At 36.6% G+C, this 20,656-nt stretch overlaps 3 protein-coding genes across 3 annotated transcripts in view; all 3 read right to left on the reverse strand.

The window, feature by feature from the left end:
* The window catches only part of LOC108997405 (NPC intracellular cholesterol transporter 1-like), a 47,502-nt gene extending 39,157 nt beyond the window's left edge, over positions 1–8,345 (reverse strand). Inside the window, exons 1-11 of the mRNA XM_018973655.2 lie at positions 8,091–8,345; positions 7,452–7,528; positions 7,097–7,196; positions 6,845–6,952; positions 5,743–5,859; positions 5,039–5,189; positions 3,425–3,672; positions 2,970–3,161; positions 2,572–2,648; positions 2,338–2,455; positions 1,412–1,495 (exon numbers count right to left, since the gene is read on the reverse strand). Coding sequence (XP_018829200.1) covers positions 1,412–1,495; positions 2,338–2,455; positions 2,572–2,648; positions 2,970–3,161; positions 3,425–3,672; positions 5,039–5,189; positions 5,743–5,859; positions 6,845–6,952; positions 7,097–7,196; positions 7,452–7,528; positions 8,091–8,135 — 1,317 coding nt within the window. The 5' untranslated portion in view covers positions 8,136–8,345. The remainder of the gene's footprint in view (positions 1–1,411; positions 1,496–2,337; positions 2,456–2,571; positions 2,649–2,969; positions 3,162–3,424; positions 3,673–5,038; positions 5,190–5,742; positions 5,860–6,844; positions 6,953–7,096; positions 7,197–7,451; positions 7,529–8,090) is intronic.
* A 527-nt stretch (positions 8,346–8,872) lies between these two features.
* On the reverse strand, positions 8,873–11,435 carry LOC108997303 (pentatricopeptide repeat-containing protein At2g17210). Its single transcript, XM_018973510.2, has one exon. It carries the CDS (start codon positions 11,211–11,213, stop codon positions 8,985–8,987), a length of 2,229 nt encoding a protein of 742 aa, XP_018829055.1. The 5' UTR covers positions 11,214–11,435; the 3' UTR covers positions 8,873–8,984.
* Positions 11,436–16,148: 4,713 nt separating this feature from the next.
* LOC108997454 (probable serine/threonine-protein kinase PIX13) lies at positions 16,149–20,131 on the reverse strand. The gene is made up of 6 exons (XM_018973759.2): positions 19,713–20,131; positions 18,960–19,282; positions 18,070–18,205; positions 17,796–17,938; positions 17,362–17,485; positions 16,149–17,249 (listed from the first exon to the last, which is right to left on the reverse strand). Exons 1-6 carry the CDS (start codon positions 19,777–19,779, stop codon positions 16,798–16,800), a joined length of 1,245 nt encoding a protein of 414 aa, XP_018829304.1. The 5' UTR covers positions 19,780–20,131; the 3' UTR covers positions 16,149–16,797.
* Between the last annotated feature and the right edge of the window lie 525 nt (positions 20,132–20,656).

Consider the following 20,656-nt stretch of genomic DNA (forward strand, 5'->3'; position numbering starts at 1 on the left):
CTACTTAGCTGGTTCTCTGCTATTGTACTCAAGGGTGGGGCTGTAAACGAGTTCTTGTCTTCGTTTTTCTAAGTTTTAGAATGTAATTAGTTGTTTCTTGTGTATACTTCATGTATACTCGGGCTCCGTCTATTACATTGTGCTTAATAAAGTTTTAACTTATCAAAAAAAAAAGGGAGCATTATGGAGAGTCGTTATAGAATCGAAGTATGGTGAACCATGGGGAGGATGGTGTTCAAATGAGGTAAATGGGACATATGGGGTTGGTTTATGGAAACACATAAGAAGAGGATGGAACAAATATTCAATAAATATCCGTTTTGAGGTAGGTGATGGGTCCAAAATCAAATTTTGGCATGATGTATGGTGTAGCGATAGAACACTCAAGGAAGCTTACCCAGAATTCTATGGCTTAGCACGAATGAAAGAAGCCTCAATTGCAGACCTCTTAATTATTTCTAATGGTAGACCTCTTAATTATTTCTAATGGTACTCCCCAATGGAACATTACATTTTTTAGAGACGCACAAGATTGGGAAGTTGACGCTTTCTCGGAGTTCTATGATCTAGTGTGATCTACCCGTATAAAGAGGGGAGCTAAAGACGATCTTTTGGCACCCTTCTAAGAAAGGGAAGTTCACAATTTGCTCCTACTATCATGCCATGATCATGCATAATACAACACCATTCCCATGGAAGAGTATTTGGAAGACAAAAGCACCCATGAAGGCAAATTTCTTTGTGTGGACAGCCTCATTAGGGAAGATACTCACAACAGACAATCTATGAAAACGCCACATCATACTCATGGATTGGTGTTGTATGTGCAAAATGAGAGGAGAATCCATAGATCATCTATTAATTCATTGTGAGATTGCAACAACCCTGTGGAATGATTTCTTTGCTCAGGTGGGACTAGCTTGGGTGATGCCAAAAAGGATAATCGACCTCCTAGCTTCTTGGCGAGGCATCCGGAGTAACCCTCAGATCGTAAAAGTGAGGAAGATGGTACCAATTTGTCTATGGTGATGTATTTGGAGGGAGAGGAATGCAAGAAGTGTTGAAGATCGAGAGCGGTCAATGGAAGCGCTCAGAAGTTTATTTTTCAATACCTTGCTCCATTGGTCGATTGTAAATGATTTTAATGGAATGTCTTTTCATGACTTCCTTGTATCGCTAAACTCGCATATATAAGCGACGCTCTAGTATATATCCCGTATACACGGGCCTTTGTCTACTTTATTCTCAATAAAATTTTGTTTATCGATAAAAAAAAATACATAAATGAGAATTGGGTAAAGAAGATTTTCTTTCTGTTTAAAATAAATGAGAAAGAATACACATTAGCAAGTATCTCATAAGAAATAGCAATAGGTCATGGTTAAAGAAAGTAAGCACGAAATGCTAAGACCTGTTCAATTCTGTAAAAGGGGGCAAGGTGACTGTCGAAAAATTGTTTCTCTTCTGCTGCCTTACTTCCAGGGCCAACCCACAACTGCAGTGTGCAGAAACTTTTGTTCAAAATTACACACAAAAAGTTTTTTTTTTTATAAGAATTACACACAAAAAGTTCAATCCTGACAAAATTCTGAAAATAAATCATCAGCTAAAACGACAACTAAGAAACTTGGTTCTTAAATCTTCATGTTATAAGAATAGAACCATCATTGGCAAACATAAGCTCAACCAAGATTTATTTCTCTGGGGCACTAAAGCATGCATGCCATCAATATGATCACAAAGTCCCAGGGTATAGACCCATAAGACTGACCAAACATAAATGGATAGCTCCCTACTTACTAATATTTGCAAATACACCATCCTCGTGTTCTTCTGGATAATTATCAGTAATTCATAAGCAAACGTTCATGTCATGACTAATGATAATCCTACAATATATTGGTGGTAAGCATATAAAGCAGCCTAGTTAGTAAGGACCAACACTGTGGATACTTACACAGGTAAATGGTCCATTGCTGAAATCTTAGGGAAGCAACAATCTCTAAAGAGACTAGAGCAAGGCCAAGCTCAAATGAATATACAGTTGATTGTAAGAAAAAGATCATGGAACAGGCCCCTGACAACATGCAGAACATAGACTAGAAACATAGTAAGCGTAGAAATGCCCCTACACCTACAATCTCAAGTATTGGACTTAAAACTTCTTCTACATCTCCCAAGAAATGAAGACTTGAGGCTTTTATGCTAGAGGCTATATTTTATCCTAATTAACCAATCGAAACACACATTAAATAGACCCCAGATTCAAAAGAGTTGGAGTCACAAATAAGCATCCCTTCTGTGTTCTATGGAATAATTGAGATGACAATAAGATACCTTCTCTGGCTGGGTCTCCACCCTGAAACGCATTAGACCTAAGCAAAGCAGAAGAACAACTGCCAATGAGGAACAGAGCACAAGAGTAGGATTTCTAGCAACCCAAATTCCATATCTCCTGGAAACGACAGAAAAAATGATTTAGTGGTCTTATTATTCATGCTATAAGCAATAGTAGAGCTTCTGACCACAGAATACAGACTACATATGCTAGAGAATGGTAGAGCTGCTGACCTGTAAAAGCTCGACATATACCCTTGAATAACAGAAATTTGCACATCATGTGACGCTTGAGAGACCATCCCTTGCACCTGATGATCATGTTGTATTACGCAATGTAAAGAATAAAATCACAAGTTGAATCAAAGAATCCTAAATATGATTGCTAAAAGGAATGTAATCACACATCAAGGTCAATTCCGCTGCAACTAGAATAACCCTTTTCTCCATTCACTTAGGCCTTAATCTTAACTGACAGATGTCAGGTAACGGATTCCTTTTTCAAGGTGCATGCTTGGTGAAGCTGAAACACTACATAAAATATAATACTGAACATAAAAGCAATGCAAATAGAAAGGAGATCATAAAATCATTGCATCATAAGATATACAGAAATAGTTATTAAAATCTACCTTTGGAGCAAGCTTCCCATTCTTCTGTAGGTCAACAATATTAATTTCACCATCATCTGCAACATTCAACAATGGTTCCGTTGTTGGTGCATGCCTCCTCCTTTCTCTCGTCTGATTAAACAAACCCCATCCAAGAAAAGCAGAGACTAAAATGATATACAGGATCACTAAAGAAAGTTCAACACAGGTGACCTGCAAGCATCATCAAATCAAGTTGATGCAATGCATTAGAAGGCTGCATTTGCATAAAATTCATTACCTATGAGTTGGGTGCTTCATTCATTATTTAATCATCAAAATTGGTACTTCATTCTTCTTCTTTTTTCTTGATCGGTAAATTGGTACTTCGTTCATTATTTAGTCATTAAAAATACAAAATCTCAACGTCCTATGTACAAATAGAAAGAGAGAAACAAAAAAGTTAAAGAAAATGAACCAATCTTTATTGCATCTACCTTAAGCGATCCAATTCTAAACGAGCAGGGATCTTTTTTATGTGGAGAAGGAGGTTCTGAACTGGAGCACGCGGGTGATAAAGGGCAATCACCACAAGAGCAACCCAGTGAAGTGTCACCACATGCTAATACAGACACATTCATTATCTCCATAGCAGACAATTCAGGAACACTTGACTTAAAATTAATGGCATAAGGTGAACCAGGAAAACCAGGGGCTGCTTTCTGACCAATAAATGCAAACCATTCTGGCAAAAATCATTGCAAATAAATGCATTAAAACTGGAGCAAGTAAATAATAACAAAGTGCAACAGAGATGCACACTCTAATTTGTACACATCACTTGGCCATAAGATAAGCAGCAGCAACTTGAATTCAGTTTCAAGCATACATACAAAAATGGAAAATTGGAGCTCCCTAATGGACACCTTATTCAAGTAAAAAGGATGCAAAGGTTTTCTTTAAGTTTGATAATGAAGTTGGTATTAAGATTTTTTTTATAAAAAAATATATATATAGTTGGGTAGTCATGGGCTGAGTTCTTGATGCTTTATCTATATGTAAATGGACTCGGGTTCCCTACAATTGTTGAAGTAACTGCACAAGATCCGGATGGTCCACACAGGTGGGTAGATTATCAAGTATACCATTTTCATAATTTTGTAACCTTAAACAGCAAAATAAATAAATAAAAACAAGGCTTGTTACAGATTAATATCCCCAGTTTAAAGCAATAGTTGAAACCCCACACATGACCCCTCACACAAAGTAGTTAAAAAACCCATAGTTATGGATTAGTCTTTTAAATTAATTGTACCCCTAACCCATAGGTCTATACTCTGCGACTCTGCCTCAGGACAACAGGCCAGATGAAGTTAGGTAATCACCCTTACTGATTAATAATAGCCCAACCCAACTATGTCTAAACAAATATCATCGCAAACTCATTGTATCTAATAGGGATTAAAAATAACATATAACAGCCAAAAACAATCAGATTGCGACTCTGTTCATTGCATGCTGATAAACCCTCCAAATCCTATGCCCTGTTTGGTTAGGGGATTATTTCAAAAGTTTTAGGTCCGGTTTGGATACAAAAGTCCCCCCCAACTCATCTCAACTTATCTCATTTAATCATTACAACTTTCCCAAATTCTCATACAAAATATAATAAACAATTCAACTTTTTCAAATCTCAAAACAATAATAATATTAACAAAATAATATTATAACAATATTTTATTCAACTTTCATCTTAACTCATCTCATCTCATCTCAACTCACTATCCAAACCTCCACTTATAAAATTTCTATAAAAAAAATTTCAAATCAACCAAACATCTTAAAATCTCAAAAAATACACTATTTCAACTCGTCATCCAATCATTACTCATACACAAAAATCAAACAAAAACCACATTTAAAAAATTAAATTCAAACAGCTTTTCAACTCTACCATCCACTTTCACAAACCCCAATACAAAATATATTTCAAAAAAAAAATATTCAAAATTTCCTCCGTCTCCTTGCACAAAACCCAATGAACAACAAATCTCAAAAATTCTCTAAATGTTTTCAAAAATATTGAAACCAAACATGCCCAAGTATCTCACCTTTAAAATTTTTAGCACCAGCACCAATAAAGTCTATGGCCCGTGTGTTCATTGTGCCAAACTTTACATCCTTGCAGGAGTCATAAAGCCCTTCACCAAAGGTATCAGTTACAAAAAAATCAATGCCATCAACCGTCATGTTACCTTTAACCTGAAGCAAAATAGTGATGAACCATGAGAATGATATGCATGGAAGTTCCATAAAGACTATAAAAAAAAATATCAAATTATACATATAAAAAAAGACTATATCAAATTATGAAAGGCAACCATCACAATTACAGGATAGCTTGACACCAGCCTGCATTAGTGAGTCATAGGACAGCATGGTCTACTTGCATGGCATCTATGAAGGATGTGATTTGCCAAAAATCAAAAGGTGGCGCTACGATCATAATTAAATATAAATCTGGTCTCACACTGAACTTGCATGGAAAATGCTAATGAATTTATGAGCGGTAGGCATTCCATTATTTTTTATATAGGTGATTGTTGTTTGCAAAGAGGTATTGGGGTTCGGGGAGGGTGGGAATCCATCAAACCATGTATAATGCTCGAAACATCACAACAAAATGCAACTATTTGAAGGAATTTTTAAGGCATGTAAGAATAAAATATGTTCGAAAGCATTTTATGGGAAAAATAAAAGTTTCCTACAATTAGTAAATCTAAAGCTCAGGATAGCATTTATCAGTATTCCTGACCTCAGAGGTAGAAGTAACATTGATGAATAGACTCTGATCTGGAGAACATGAAAGCTCACAGAAAAGATTCAAAAAGTTCCTCAAGCATGCTGGACAGCCCACAAGAAATGGTATTGCCTGCAAAGAAGCATACATTACAACTACCAGGTGCACAAATTACTTGTAACGCAGGTTTATATAGAAAAAGGTACAATGATCTTGGACAAGCAAGCCTAACTGAAATTCCTTCAAGAATAACCTTCTTTGATAAGTAAATATTATTTTAATAAATAGATAAGAATGCTAAAGAACTCCTAAAGATCCAGCCAGAAATTTACCTAATAAAAGTTAGTGTGAGTTCAAAAAAAAAAAGTTAATTTACCTACAACCTGAATTAAAAGACCAACAAATTCCACAAAAGAAGGGGAAGCGCAGACATCGAATCATGCAGCAAAAATAAAGATTTGAACAAATCAATGAAAGTTCACGTGTTCAGCCCCTTCAAAAGATTTGACTGTTTCTTTCGCTCAAAATTATCCATGTAGGAACAGAAATAAACTTTCCAGATTTTAATGCTCTCAAAATGACCAGATTTTCCTTGTCAACAAGCAAAAAAAATCAACAAGCATTCTCAGCTTCAAGAATAACACTAAAAAAGTAAATTAAATAACACAAGTTTTAGACAGATATATTGGACCGCGTTATCTATTTTAAAATAGAAATTGATGAACTAAGAAATTTAACTTTAGGAGGACAGCATAAAAAGTAAAACCTTTAAATCTAAGAGGTAAAAAGTGAAGCAAACAGATTGACCATCCCTAAAGCACAAGCAAGAAACTCAATCTAAGAGATATACATCCATTTACAAAACGGCCTTATATGATAGCCATATTATGAGATAGATCAATTTAACCTATATCTTGCAATAGTTAAAAGTATATGCAACTTCCACTCCCGTATAATAAGCAGATAAGAGTGCAGGTTGGCCATTGATTATAAGGGATAAAGTCATTTTAATTACAAATTAACTAAAATGAATGTTAATAATTAAGTTATTTTCATAAATATATATATATCTGTGCGTGTGTGTTTGTGTAAATGGGTATGTGTGGTGAAGTCTTACCTGTTGAACTTGTGCCCTCAATGTATCAAACTGAGCCTCTGTACAACAAACATTTCCACTTATTGTTGGACACAAGCTTTGAATCTTGGAAGAAAGTAAATCATCCGGCTGCAAAGCATATAATGAGTTATGACACCCACCAAAACAGTGCATTCATATTGTTGAATTACTTTCAAAGAAAACAGAGGAAGAGAGATTTTTCACTCCTGATGCACGTGTTGGCGTCTAACAGACTAGATAGGAATCATATACCTTAACAGATGGGGAGCCATAAGGACAGTTCAAAACTTTCCCATCACTGCGTTCGCCACATATATCATACATTGCACAGTATTCTCTAGCATGCCTTTCCCTGACCACCAAACCAGAGCCATCTTAATCCTAGTGTAAAAGAAAGAGAAGTGGGAAAACTTGGAAGTTACACAGAAATTAATAAACACCTTGCTCAGTGAGCAATCGAGAATATATCAATAAAGAAGATAACGGGCCAAATACATTCATCTTAAAAAAAATGTCATTCAATAATGCAAAACTGAAAACCATTTGCATATTTTTTTTAATAGGTGAGTTCCATTTGCATAAGTTAGGCGGAGCAAAGTTGCCTTACCCAGACTTTACGTCTGAGACCAAAAGAATCCCTGAATCAGTCTTCTCAGCACTCAGCAAAGAAGTGAAAACAATCACCTACAAGAACAAGAATTACTCACTGAATTACAAGCATAAAGCGCGCAACTTTGGCCAACTATAGCATGTAGGTAACTTTTTTATAAGGAAGAAGCAAAGCTACGGCATGTATGTATAATAACTTTTTCAGCAGCACCAAAAAAAATGAATATGTTTGAAGTCATGAAGCAAAGCTACATGTTCAACTATTACCCACAATCCAAGCACACAGATGGATTCTCATTTTTTTCTCCAAATACACCCACACTAACAAATATTTTGTAGAGTTTCCGATCAACTAGATATCCCTAGATAACCACTTTTCTTAGCGAAATTAACAAACAAGAACGTAAAACAGAGTTTCGCTATCCCACCACAGATGACCAAAAATTTCAAAACAAAAATCAATGAACCAATCCTTTATTCAACACTTCATGTTTGACAACGCGAACCCATCAAACCTCAAAGAACTCAAGATCTCACCTTGAAATCCAAAAGACAGATTCTTTTCTTCGTGAAAATTAAACATAACCAAAACATAAATGATAAATAAAAAAAGAATGAAAAAAGAAAGATTTCTTACCCGGAATAGAGCGATAACAACAAGCAAACCTGAAGATGAGACCATGACTCTTTTCTTTTTGTTATATATTTTTTTCAAATCGTGTTGTTTCTGAGAAAACCAGAACGGTGGTCCTCGTACGGTTCAATTCATGAGAAGCAAACTAAAAGAGGTGGAAAGAGCAAATGGGAAATGAGATTTTGGTGGGTTACTAGCACTGCTTTACTGAGTTTGCGGGTGCTTTCGTGTTGAAGAAAATGAGTGACGGATAGTCCAAACGCACAGAGAACAAGCTCCGTTTTTAATGCAGATTAATGAGAAACCGACAAGCAACATTAATGTTATCTCCAAACGCACCGTTGCTGTTCTAAATCTTCTGATTGAAGTATTTGTATTTTGTATAGTATATTAGAGTGTGTACCGCAGACGACTTGTAGCTTTTCCAAAAGTGAAAACTGATGCCTTAACGTACTAGTCGCCTTAATAAACACAATTCGGAACGCCTAAATGGTACTGTGCTGCTTACCAATTCCATCGTCGCCTTCACAACAAGCATCGACCCAAAACACATTTGGCAATGACTTTCCTTGCATGCGTTACCAAAAGAATCTATGAATGATACGTCGCACTTGCGTGAGAAATTGATGTCGCCTCAACAACTAAATTCAGCACCACCTTCTTTTACCCTTGACATCAAACCGGATGTGTTTCTTTGGTCAGTATCAATGGAATGCAGAGATTATTATTGACACATGATATTGCTCAATTCAAGTTCGACTATTTACTTGTTCCTTCCTTTTTAATTCAAGTTGCACACCTTTCTTTTCTTTTCTTTTTTCAAGAGGGCAGTGCAATATAATTTTATTAATGCATAGCCTTCATTGAAGACAATAGCCCTTAATTCTTTGTTAGACCTTAACTGCAGCATTCAATGATTGGTAAATTCTCATCAATCTTCATACAACAATGCAGATGGTCAACTAAACTACGTATTTCACCGGCTTGTGGGTGGTACCTTTCCCCAGCTAAAAATTTACATGCCCTGTTGTTAACATGCACCAAGCTGTAACCAGCAACAACCCTCACCTCTCTCTCCTTCACCAACCTTCTCATCCTCGCCGCATTCATCCATAATCCATTTGATGCAAACATGTTCGATGCAAGCAAATAACCTGAGGAATTCAATGGCTCCAGCTCAAGAAGATGGGAGATAGCTCCCGCACCAAGCTCACTGTTCCCATGGCTTCGACAAGCACTCAAAAGTGCCCCCCAAACACTTGCACCAGCCTCAAAACCTTCAGGAATCTTGCTGATTAAATCCATTGCAATATCAAGTTTTCCTGCCCGACCCAACATGTCGACCATGCATGAATAATGTTCCAACCCAGGCTCAACCCCGTGATCTTGAACCATCGAACTGAAGAAAGAGAGCCCCTCTTCAACTAACCCGCCATGACTACAAGCAGATAGCACCGAAAGAGCTGTCACAGCATTTGGCTCCACTCCCTCTTGTTTCATTTCAGTGAGCAAAGCTAAGGCTTCACGAGCAAAACCATTCATGCCACATGCCGCTATCATGGCGCTCCATGAAACAACATTCCTTTCAGAAATTTGTTCAAAGGCCTTCCTTGAGTCTTCTATCGCACCGCACTTTGAGTACATCTCGACAATTGCAGTCCCAACTGCCACTTGTGCGTTCAAGCCACTTCGAATTGAGATTCCATGAGCCCACCTCGACCTTCTCAGTTCAGCTGAAGTTGAACAGGCCTCGAGAAGATTGATGATGGTAACAACATTGAGCTTCTCTTGTGCAAGGGTCATCTGATGGAAAACAGCTATTGCTTCATCAGTTCTGCCACAATAGTTGAACCCCGCAATCATGGTACTCCAAGAAACCACGTCTCTTCTCTCCATCCCATCAAAAAGTTCCCACGCCAGCTCAACAAGATTGCATTTTGCATAAGCATCAATTAGAGAATTTAGGACCAGTTCATTTGATTCATATCCCCGCCGCATTATTACACAGTGGACGGACTTGCACAGAAATGGTTGCACAAAAAACTTGCATGCCTGAAGAATATTGACAAGAGTCACCTCATCTGCCTCGATTCCTTCCTTCACCATCGAATAAACCAGCGATAGAGCTTCCAAATGCTTCTTATTTAGGACAAATCCAGACAAAATAGAATTCCATGAGACGTTGTTTCTCTGAGATATCTCATTGAAGACTTTGAAGGCAGAATCAGCATCATAACACTTTGAATACATATCGATTAAAGAATTCCCAATATAAAGATCAAACCCAAAACCTCTACTGATCACTAACCCGTGAATCACAGTTCCCATAATCCAGTCCCCCAAACTAGTGCAGGCTTTAAGGACACTCACCATAACCATACCGTCAAGCTCAATGCCAACCTCAGATACCATCTCCAAAAATACCTGCAAGCCAATCTCAGCTTCCTCACTTCTAACATAACCACCAATCATCACGCTCCAAGAGATAACATCTTTGTCACACATTTCGTCAAACATTCTCTGCGCACTCTCCATGTCATCCTCCGCATACGCACTCAACATTGAGTTCTGAACTGAACCAATGGTCAGAAATCCAGCCTGAATTATGTACCCATGTACTTTCATTATCTCAAGTTTAGCTCTAAGTCTTTGACAAGCCTGTATAACAAGCACCAAGGTGGAAGTATTAGGCTCAAACCCAGCAACCCTTGCATTCAAAAACCACTGCAACCCTTCTTGTAAAGATCCCTGAACTAAAAACCCATGTACCATTATGTTCCAAGAAACTGAATCTCTGCTCCTCAGGCGGTTAAACACGCCCAATGAAGAACCCAGGTCTCCACATTTCAGGTAGAAATCCAAGGTGGAGTTGCCAACCGAAGTGAACCATTCAAAGCCCTGCTTGATCAGACCTGCATGGATGGACTTTCCACGTCTAAAGGAGAGGAATGAACATGCTTTAAGAATGGAAGGGAAAATCGAAGGGTCAGCTATGCTAACGCCGGAGTTCTTCATTTCACGATAGTGGAAAAGTACTCTTTCCCATTTCCCATCAGATGATGACACTTCGATTCTTGATAGCCAATTAGGGACCTTTGATACCGACTGAATGGTTGGGGAGCGCATTGACAAGAAGCCAATGCAAATACTTTCTAAAAACTTGGTGAGTTTTCAGATTCCATGCAGGAGGACGTAGTTTTGCATTTTAACGTTACGTCCACAACTCTATGCAGGAACTACCGAACTATAGCTCATTTCACTGCGTAGACATTATTATGATGGTAACTAACCCATGGCAGGCAATGATATTCGAGGACTAGTAAGGTGGGCGACACATGATAATCGAGAACACTGGCAGTTTGGGGTAAAAAAAAAAAACGACACAACACTAGCTAGATCAGTTTCCTTGAACTTGATCATCTTCAAACCTTTTCCTTTGCTCCGAACACCTGTAGACTGTGTAAGAGGGGAATTGGGGACGCACAAAGGGGAAGGTGTTATATGTAGACAATATTTTATATATATATATATATATATATCATATATTATAGATGGCTAAGGCAATCAACACTGACAACTTCTGAGATAAATCATAAAATTATGCAATGTTTTGAAGTCAACTCACAAAAAAAAAAGTCAACTTAACGTAAATGAGATTAAATAACACAAGAAAAGATCGACAGCTTCTCTGTGAACAACAAGGCGTTTGCATGCTTAGCAATTTCACGCAAAGATGATCTGACTTCCTGTGCATAAACAGAGTGCATAAACAGAGTGCTTTCCACTATTAACTGATTTCGAATTTCTGGAAACCATTAGGGTTCCTCTTTGTTTTGCTTTAACGGTTTTGTTAGAGTATGAAGATATCATTAGTCAATCAGCCTTTTTTAAGACTTTAAAGTATCGGTGAACAATATACACAGTGCACATTAAAATTCATCACAGATTTCATAAAATATTAAACATTGATTTTATGTAAGACTTGGTCCTTCGATGAATTATACAACTATAAGAAAACTCAACGCCATCTCAGATAATAGAAATGGCAGGACCCAAATCAAAGATCAGGAAGAACCTAACTTGTTGCAATTTGCTTTCATTATTATTTTCAAAGTTGCACTTTTAAATTCCATTGGGGTCTTGATGCTGGCCTGTAACCAGGCACAAATAATATCTGACTTCATTTGTATTCCTATTCAAGTTTATCATAATCTATAAGTTTCATGAAAATGCACTGTACCCAAATACTATTGAAAAACGTTACTTGTAATAAGGTGACAAAACTGCACATCCAACTGAGATACTCATCTACTACAAAAAATCCAGGACGATCCTTCTTAGAGTGTCCAAAGTACAACACAAAGGTAATTACATTCATGTTTAATAAAATTTGCAATATTATGTGCATCTAACATATTTCCAAAATATATTTAAAATGATTAGGGATTACCATACTACAAGTATTTCAAATGGGTAGGGGGGATCAATACAGAAAGTCTAATCTTCGAGAAACTCACAATGAACTGTTAAGAACTAAGAAAGAGCTGGAGAAGATACTCGATGATATCGAAAAGAGCAAGATTGATCTCCGTAAGAGAGCGGATGAGATCGAGACGAGAGAGATGGTGCTATCCAATAGAAATGAGGAGAATCTGAACTAGGAGCTAGTGCTTGTTGTACGCGAAGCTGAAATAAAACGTTTACACACACTACTCTGGATGTATTGGACTTTTGCATTTGTCGTAGCATGTTACTTACTTGGTAGTACATAAGTGATTTCGGATTAGTGTTAGAAGTTACTCACTTAGTCTACTCAGAATTTATTTTACATGGTAGTGTGGAATGGGTTCCCAATCCCATATACATGGAAGAGGTTGATATAGATGCTGGCTGATATAGACTCTGTCACACGATCGAGTATAACATTTACAAGTTCAATTTTAAAGCCCTTTCGGTTTTTTATGGTAATCCTCAAATGCAACAAGTCTGTGCTTCGATGAATGCATTCCCAATGGTAACTAACACCATGGATCTCAAAGAATCTATCTTTTTCTGATCTTTCAACTTTTGATAGTCATCATTTTTTGTCTTTTAGGTCTTTGCAATGTTAAAGTCATCATATTTACCCCCAAATAAAAATTCATATATAAAGTCATAGCTGCTACAAAAGATAGTTCCCCATTGCTAGGTGTTGATTAAATTTTGTGCAAAATGAGTGGTTATACTGTCATTCTTTCTCCAAACGATTGGAGAACTCTATGTTTGAGATCCCAACTCTCAAATATTTGTAATATTGAATTCACCAGGTCCGAAGTTCTTAACTTCTCGTCTCATCGATCGAGCACAATATATAGAAGCTTGGGAAGCAAGAAATAAGAGCTGTGCATAACAATATTATCATTTCCTTTTGGGATATCGAGTTGGCTTTTTTCACTGGATTACACTAACATCTCTCTATGCTTATCCTGTCATGACGATAAAGAGTGAAGAGATGAGCTTTCTATTCAATCATCTTCAAAAAACTGTCAATGGGACTTCTGCATCTTTATGTACAGGAAGTCTTGTGTTCCTAATTTAAACATCATATCTAAACTATATATGCAATAAAGTTCACCAAAGTTGACAAAATCATAGACCTGAGCACCATCCCCATATCCAATTTAAACATAAAAAGAAAAAACAGCAAAAATAAAGTTCGAGGCATTGGCCTTTAGTTCATTTGGTCATATCTAAACTATACATGCAACTTTGGATCGTAAATTAGTTCTCTGGGCCTTCCAACCACAATTGAACCAGTTGTGATCCATCAAACCCAAACTGCACTGGTTGTGATCCATCAAACTCAAATTGCATCTTAAATGATTAATATGCAAATATTAGTGTAGAAATATTACATCAATTACTATTAATCTGAAAAGTGCAAAAATATTACACTTTCTTGACTCACAATCAATGTTTCTTAGAGCTGAGTTCCACAAATGATGTTAGCTGAGCTGTCTTGAACATGCTGGTAATAAATAACAAACATAAAAATAAATATAGCAATTCAAATGATCCTATAACAAAAATAATATACTTGCACGTAGTTAACATTGGACATATCTATCTCTGATGGACCAAATAAATTTCTGCACGTGTCCGACACTGGTGTATCTCCTCCATCTCTCTAATAAACAAGTTGCATTGGTCATTTGTAAGTGTTTGCATTAACAAAATAATAGGCCTGAACATGTATATTTTAAATTGATTAATGTGCACCTGTTTACGTTTACGGTTTGCTGGTGTTTTTTTTGTCTTTTTTTTTAACTTTTCGAATGTCTTTCTCCATCCTGGATGCTCTCCTCATATATGGGGGTCTGTCTTTCCCTTTGGCAACTAGTGGACTGAGTACTTGTTTTGAACTACCCATTGTGGTTGTATCATTTGTCGTACAACCAACATTAGAACCAGCGAGGGTCATCGATGGGGGTTCTTGATTTTCATAATATAAGTCAATCATTGCTTATAACTTATGTGTGGCATCCTCAGTATGCTTTTTCGAACCCATTGCATGAGTAATCATTTTATAACAGATATTCAATAGACTTAAAGATCTGCAAGCATATGGCTACGAATTTGAGCTAAATGATGTTAGCGGATATGGGTGTTCTTCCCATTTTCCCATGCTGAGAGAAGATGAACTGCATAATTCCACAAGTTATTTCTTATTAAAAAAATAAAAAAGAAAAAAACAGAACTACACATAGGCCTGCTAGAATATGCATGTGTATACGGATCAACTATATTGTGCTTACCTAGTTGGTTTTTTTTTTTTCTGAATGTGTGTCTAAGTTTGAATATATGAATTTTTTTTTTTTCTTTTCAGTTTTTTCTGAACGTGTAGTTGTTTTCTTTTTTTTTTCCTAATATGTTAATGTATGTGGAGGGGTGCTGTTTTTACTGGACACCCAAGAGACAGAGTAGCTTTCATAACCAAACATTACAAGAGAGAGCTATGTGCTCGTATTCAGGATGCCACTGGGCATAAGTTTGCAACTCGATTGGGCAATGTGTTCAACATTGGCACGGGGACAAAGCCATTGGTAGTTGATAGTACTGATAGATACTTGGGATTCAATGGGAGCCCCAACCCAGGAATACAACTAAAACAGTGCCAAAATTCAAGCCTTCCACCAAAATTCTAAGCTGAAAATACAAGGCCAATGTACAAAAATTCATGCCTTCCACCAAAATTCGTGCGCAGATGGGGGTTCGATGGCACAACGGCGAAGTTTCTTCTGACACAGCGGTGCAGTTTCGACGGAACGAAGACGACAAGTTGATACCTGTTACTCAGATGGCCAAGGAATGAAGACAAGTTGATACCCGTTGCTCAGATGGCCAAGGAATGAAGACAAGTTGTCACATTTTCTTCTGAGTTTGGTGGTGAATTTTTGAAATCGAATTGGTATGTCGATTATTTACAAAAAAAAAATAAAAATTATAATGATAAATGAAAAATGCTACAAATAAGTCTTACACTGCACACCTCTATTGATGTATAATGTAAAGATGATGAATAGAATAATTATTTTCATTTTTGCTCTTCTATTTAAACATATATTTAAACATTAAAAACGAATGACGAAGATGACAAATCATATGTTGATTATATATATACATTGTAATTATATATAAAAGTCCTACACCACACATCTTCACTTGATCAATATGTGATTTAACATTTTTATCATCCTATCTTAATGTTTAAATATGTGAATATTTAAATAAAAAGACAAAAATAAAAAATCACATGTTAGTTATATAGAATTATACGGTGTAAAATTTTCTTCTAGTATTTACCAACAAATGTATTTTGTCTTATTAGGGGACACGTGTCATGATCTAATTGATCTAGTTCTCAGCCAACTTCCTTTTATTAGAAGGGTTTGAACGTAGAAAGCGATTCTGTTGGATAAGGAACAGGTGTTCTTCATGCTTCTTTTTTAAATTCAATAAGCTTTTAAAAAATTAAATAAATATGATATGAATGACCAAGTAAATGGAATCTACATCAAGACATCATGAATTACCAATAAATAAATATGATTCAGTTTCTACAATGGTAGATATGCCTGCCAGCAAAATATGACAACTTAAACATAAACAAAGACTTTTACTTTTAAACCACACCCTCAATATAAAATTGCACCCCCTGGCATCTTGAAGAACAAATATGAAAAATCTATCATAAACATCATTGTTCAAACAATGCCCTATCAACTTCTTCGAAAGTATTCCATTCCATGCCCAATGTTCAATATAGATAGACAGGCACAGTGACAGGGTGCTCTATAGATTATAGGAAATAATTCTTGATAACCAAACTATTGGCTACCAATATGATATCCCCCCAGTTCGGTTCCCAGGCTCCAGAATTGACAACCATTACTTCCCCAACTACAAGAACATTAGTAATGACTCTATTAACATACCCAAGCACTACTCACCGGACCGACTGTATAATTACAGTCTTGCTGCTAACATACTCATTCAGTTGATACAAGTCACATTACAATGGCAATACTCAATGTAATTTACAAGAGATCAAATTAATCGAGGAAAAAAACAAAACGCGGGGGGGGAGGGGGGGGGGGATCCTTTTCATGGAAAAAACAAACGTCTGCATAAGAGCGAAGGCCTGTGCTTGTATGCAGCAGCTGTATCAAATTCACCTCACTAGTGGGGAGTGTTGGTACTGGTAGGTCTGACTTCCACCCTGCCTTGGGTGAAGTGGTGAACGATGAATCATAGGCGATTGGCCTTGTCGGTGCGCCATAGGATGAGAACGAATTCGAGGCTCCCTTGGTTTTTCATTGGCAGCTTCAATCCGCTCCAATGTCTCCAATACTTCTTTCATTGATGGTCGGTGTTTTGGTTCAGCTGCAAGGCATTTTAGAGCAAGCTGAGATATGTGTAATGCAGCTTTGGACGGATATTTTCCCTCCAACCGGGAGTCCATAATTTGTTTCAACTTCCTTCTTTCTGATAGATATGGTTTGATCCAGTCCACCAGATTATGTCTCCCAGTTGGACGATTTGTATCAAGTGCCCTTAAGCCTGTTAGTATCTCGACCAAAACAACACCAAAACCATACACATCACTTTTTACATATAGATGCCCTGTTTAAGCAGCACGAGACAATGTCAGTCAACAGCTTCTATAAGGATCAAGGTTGAGTGGCCCAAATTTTGCTGAGCCACTGAAAGTTCAAGAGGTTTCACAAAAAATTACCAGTGGCAACATACTCTGGAGCGGCATAACCATATGTGCCCATTACCCGTGTTGTCACGTGTGATTGACTAGCCGATGGACCTAATTTTGCCAGGCCAAAGTCTGATATTTTGGCAGTGTAGGACTGCAATCAAACCAAAAGTTGGAGAAAGTATAAGTTTCCAATAAAACCTTAGTGAATATATATGAAATATAATACCAATGATGTTTTAGGAATATAATACATGCTTTTTTTTCATCAATGACTTGCACACTTCCATGATGTGGTGGATCAAGTGATAAGGGTGGGACCAGAAAGAGGAAAGATGGGTCTCCTTATAGAATGAAGATAAAAGAAAGATGTAACACTCATTGGACAAGAAAATTAGCAATTAGATTCCTTAATGTGTCTCTTATAGTCTTAGTAGTTAATCATGTTTCAAAAAGAAATATACCCCATCAAGCAGTATATTGGAGGCCTTAAAATCTCTATAAATAACTTGCTTATCAGAAGTGTGCAAAAAAGCCAGGCCCCGAGCTGCTCCTATTGCAACCTTAAGCCGTACATCCCATGGAAGTGGCTGAACAGTTGAGCCCCCTGACAAGTGAAAAAGATGCAACGTATGGTGAACCAAATGTTCTTTATATGAAAAATCACACTCATGCAGAGCACATTGCTTGCACATATGGACAGTGATAATAGAATTTGATCCTATTTTAAGCTCTTACTTCCAAAAAGATGGTTTTCTAGGCTGCCTTTTTGCATGAATTCATAAATCAGGAGTAGCTCTTGATCCTCCCAACAGTATCCCAACAGCTTAACAAGGTTAGGATGGGAAAGCCTTCCTAAGAAATTCACTTCTGCCTGCACCAACAAATTAGCACAGAGATGAGCAGACATAAAATGGTTTGTTGAACATTTAGTACAGCATCTAATCAAACTCAAAAAATGCATGTGTTTGAGAGAGAGAGTGAGAGTTGCGCTGTCATTTAAAACATCAACTTAACTTTAAACTAGTTATGGCTGCTAGGCACCAAATGTATTATCAATTTAAACCACAACTCAGGCAAAGTAGCAAAGAGGAAGACGCAGCATTTCAAGTTTCAACCAAAGTAAACTCAATCACGACTTACTATGATTTACAAGGTTCATGATTCATTACAGTATCTTCCTTTTTTCTTTACAATTATTTACAAAACTAGCCAATGATATTATACAAGAAAGATGATAAGCAATGGGTAAGAACTTATATAACCACAATTGAATATGGTTTGTATTTTCAATTACCTTTTTCTCTTTTTTTCTTTTTTTTTCAAAGTGGGAGTAGCTGTGATATTTAACTTCAGCAGTCGAAGTCAGTTTGTGTTCTATAGTAAACACATGCCAAAACGAGAGCATAGTCTTATTTTGTTCAGTCTCTGACGAGGAATACCACATATAAAAAAACAACAAAAAAAATAAAAGATAAAGACAGCAATAACAAACACAGTAAAAGTGCAAGTGGAAGGGCTAAAAGGAGTCCAAAACGCATTAATTTTTCAGACTACATTATTCTCTTTCAAGTTTAGTATAATTGCTAGCTTAGAAAAAGGTTAAAAAGCGTTTAAAGTATAATTACCTGCCACTCTTGAAATCCTTGTAAGCTCTCAGAGTTCAGTTTTTTAACAGCAATTACCGTCCCGCTTCCGCTCTTGGACGATCCCTTCTCCTCAAGCCAACCCTTGAAGACCTTCCCGAAGCCTCCCTCGCCAAGAACTGTATCAGCTCTAAAATTCTTGGTCGCAACCTTTAATTCTGCAAAGCAGAAGATCCTCAAGTTTGGGGTGGGTAAGATCTGCCCATGTGGATAAACCTCATCACCGCTAGCCGCCGAGAAATGACTATTTGCAGAGATGTTACTACACCTAGAAGTAGTTGCATTACTCGTTGCCTGAGATAATCCTGTCATAATTACCCAAACACAGTACGAAATGTCAGACCAATATCATAAACAGGGGATTTTTGGTATTGGTCATGCGGCAAATTTCATGAGAATCAATTATCTTACGAATTGAAGAAATCATAATTATACAAAGATACAACTTTAAAAAAAAAAAAAAAAAGCATTAAAAGAACGAAGAAAAATCACACTTTTCATGCTGTAATGCCGGATCAACATAGTCCAAGACGAAAAATCAGAACCCAATATAGAGAACTTTGACGGTGATTATAGAGCGTTAATGGAAACAGAGATTCATCTTTAGAGAACAAACAAAAAGTATGGGACAAAAAGAACCAACCCATATGAGATATTTGAGAATTTGATGGAAGGGGTGAACATACAAGAAGAAAGCACGATTTTTTATTTTTCTTTTTTCTGTCAGGTATTTACCTGAATTGAGATGGGCAGTGGTGCTTGGAGTTGGGTTATCAGCTGTAGAACCCCAACAATTCCCCATCTGAAACTAGCTTCTCTCCTCCTTTAGGGCCACACAAAACGTAGTTGGATCTGTTGTGGCTCAGTTTCCTTCCTTGATATTGATGATAATTCAGCGTTCTTTCCAGCTTCTCCTCTGGTTTGAATAATCTTTCTTCTTAGACCAGGGCTATGTATTTGATTTTGCTTGAAATTTCTCTCTCCTCTTCCACTCTCAAAACCTCCGACTCTTATCTCTTGCCTACACAAACGAAATCACATAAAAGTATCGCCGACACATTGCTCGGTACGAATGTCTAACAAAGAAAATGGCCACAACTTCGCAGGTAAATGCAGGCTAGAACATTATTCAAAGTCAACTACCGTGCTTGGGGGATCAGTCAAGTCAGAAGGTAGATACTCAATTCAAAGAAGGAGACGCTAATCACCGTAAGGGCACTGCTATGGGTCCCGAATTCGGGACCCATTTTGTGTCCCGAATAGACATTTTATTTTTTTGTTTATTTTTTATGTATTTTTTTAATCATCATAAATATTTTTAAAAAAAATAAAAAAATCACAATATCATTAAAAAATATTTTTTTAATCATTCAATAAAAAAAAAAAAAAAACATTCGGAACACACTTTGGATCCCGAATTCGGAACCCAAAGCATTTCCCATCACCGTAAAGCATCCCAACTCTAATTATATTTTAATTCCATGAAAACATATATATATATATATTTTAGAGAAATGATAATTGGATAATTGGATATTTTAGAAAAATGATAGTTGGATAAAATTTATTAATTGGATATTTTAGAAAAATGATAGTTGGATAAAATTTATTAATTGGATATTTTAGAGAAATGATAGTGGGATAAAATTTATATATTTTACGATTATATGTAAAATTTT

The sequence above is a fragment of the Juglans regia genome, chromosome 13 (assembly GCF_001411555.2).
Source record: "Juglans regia cultivar Chandler chromosome 13, Walnut 2.0, whole genome shotgun sequence".
In the NCBI taxonomy this organism is placed as follows: domain Eukaryota; kingdom Viridiplantae; phylum Streptophyta; class Magnoliopsida; order Fagales; family Juglandaceae; genus Juglans; species Juglans regia.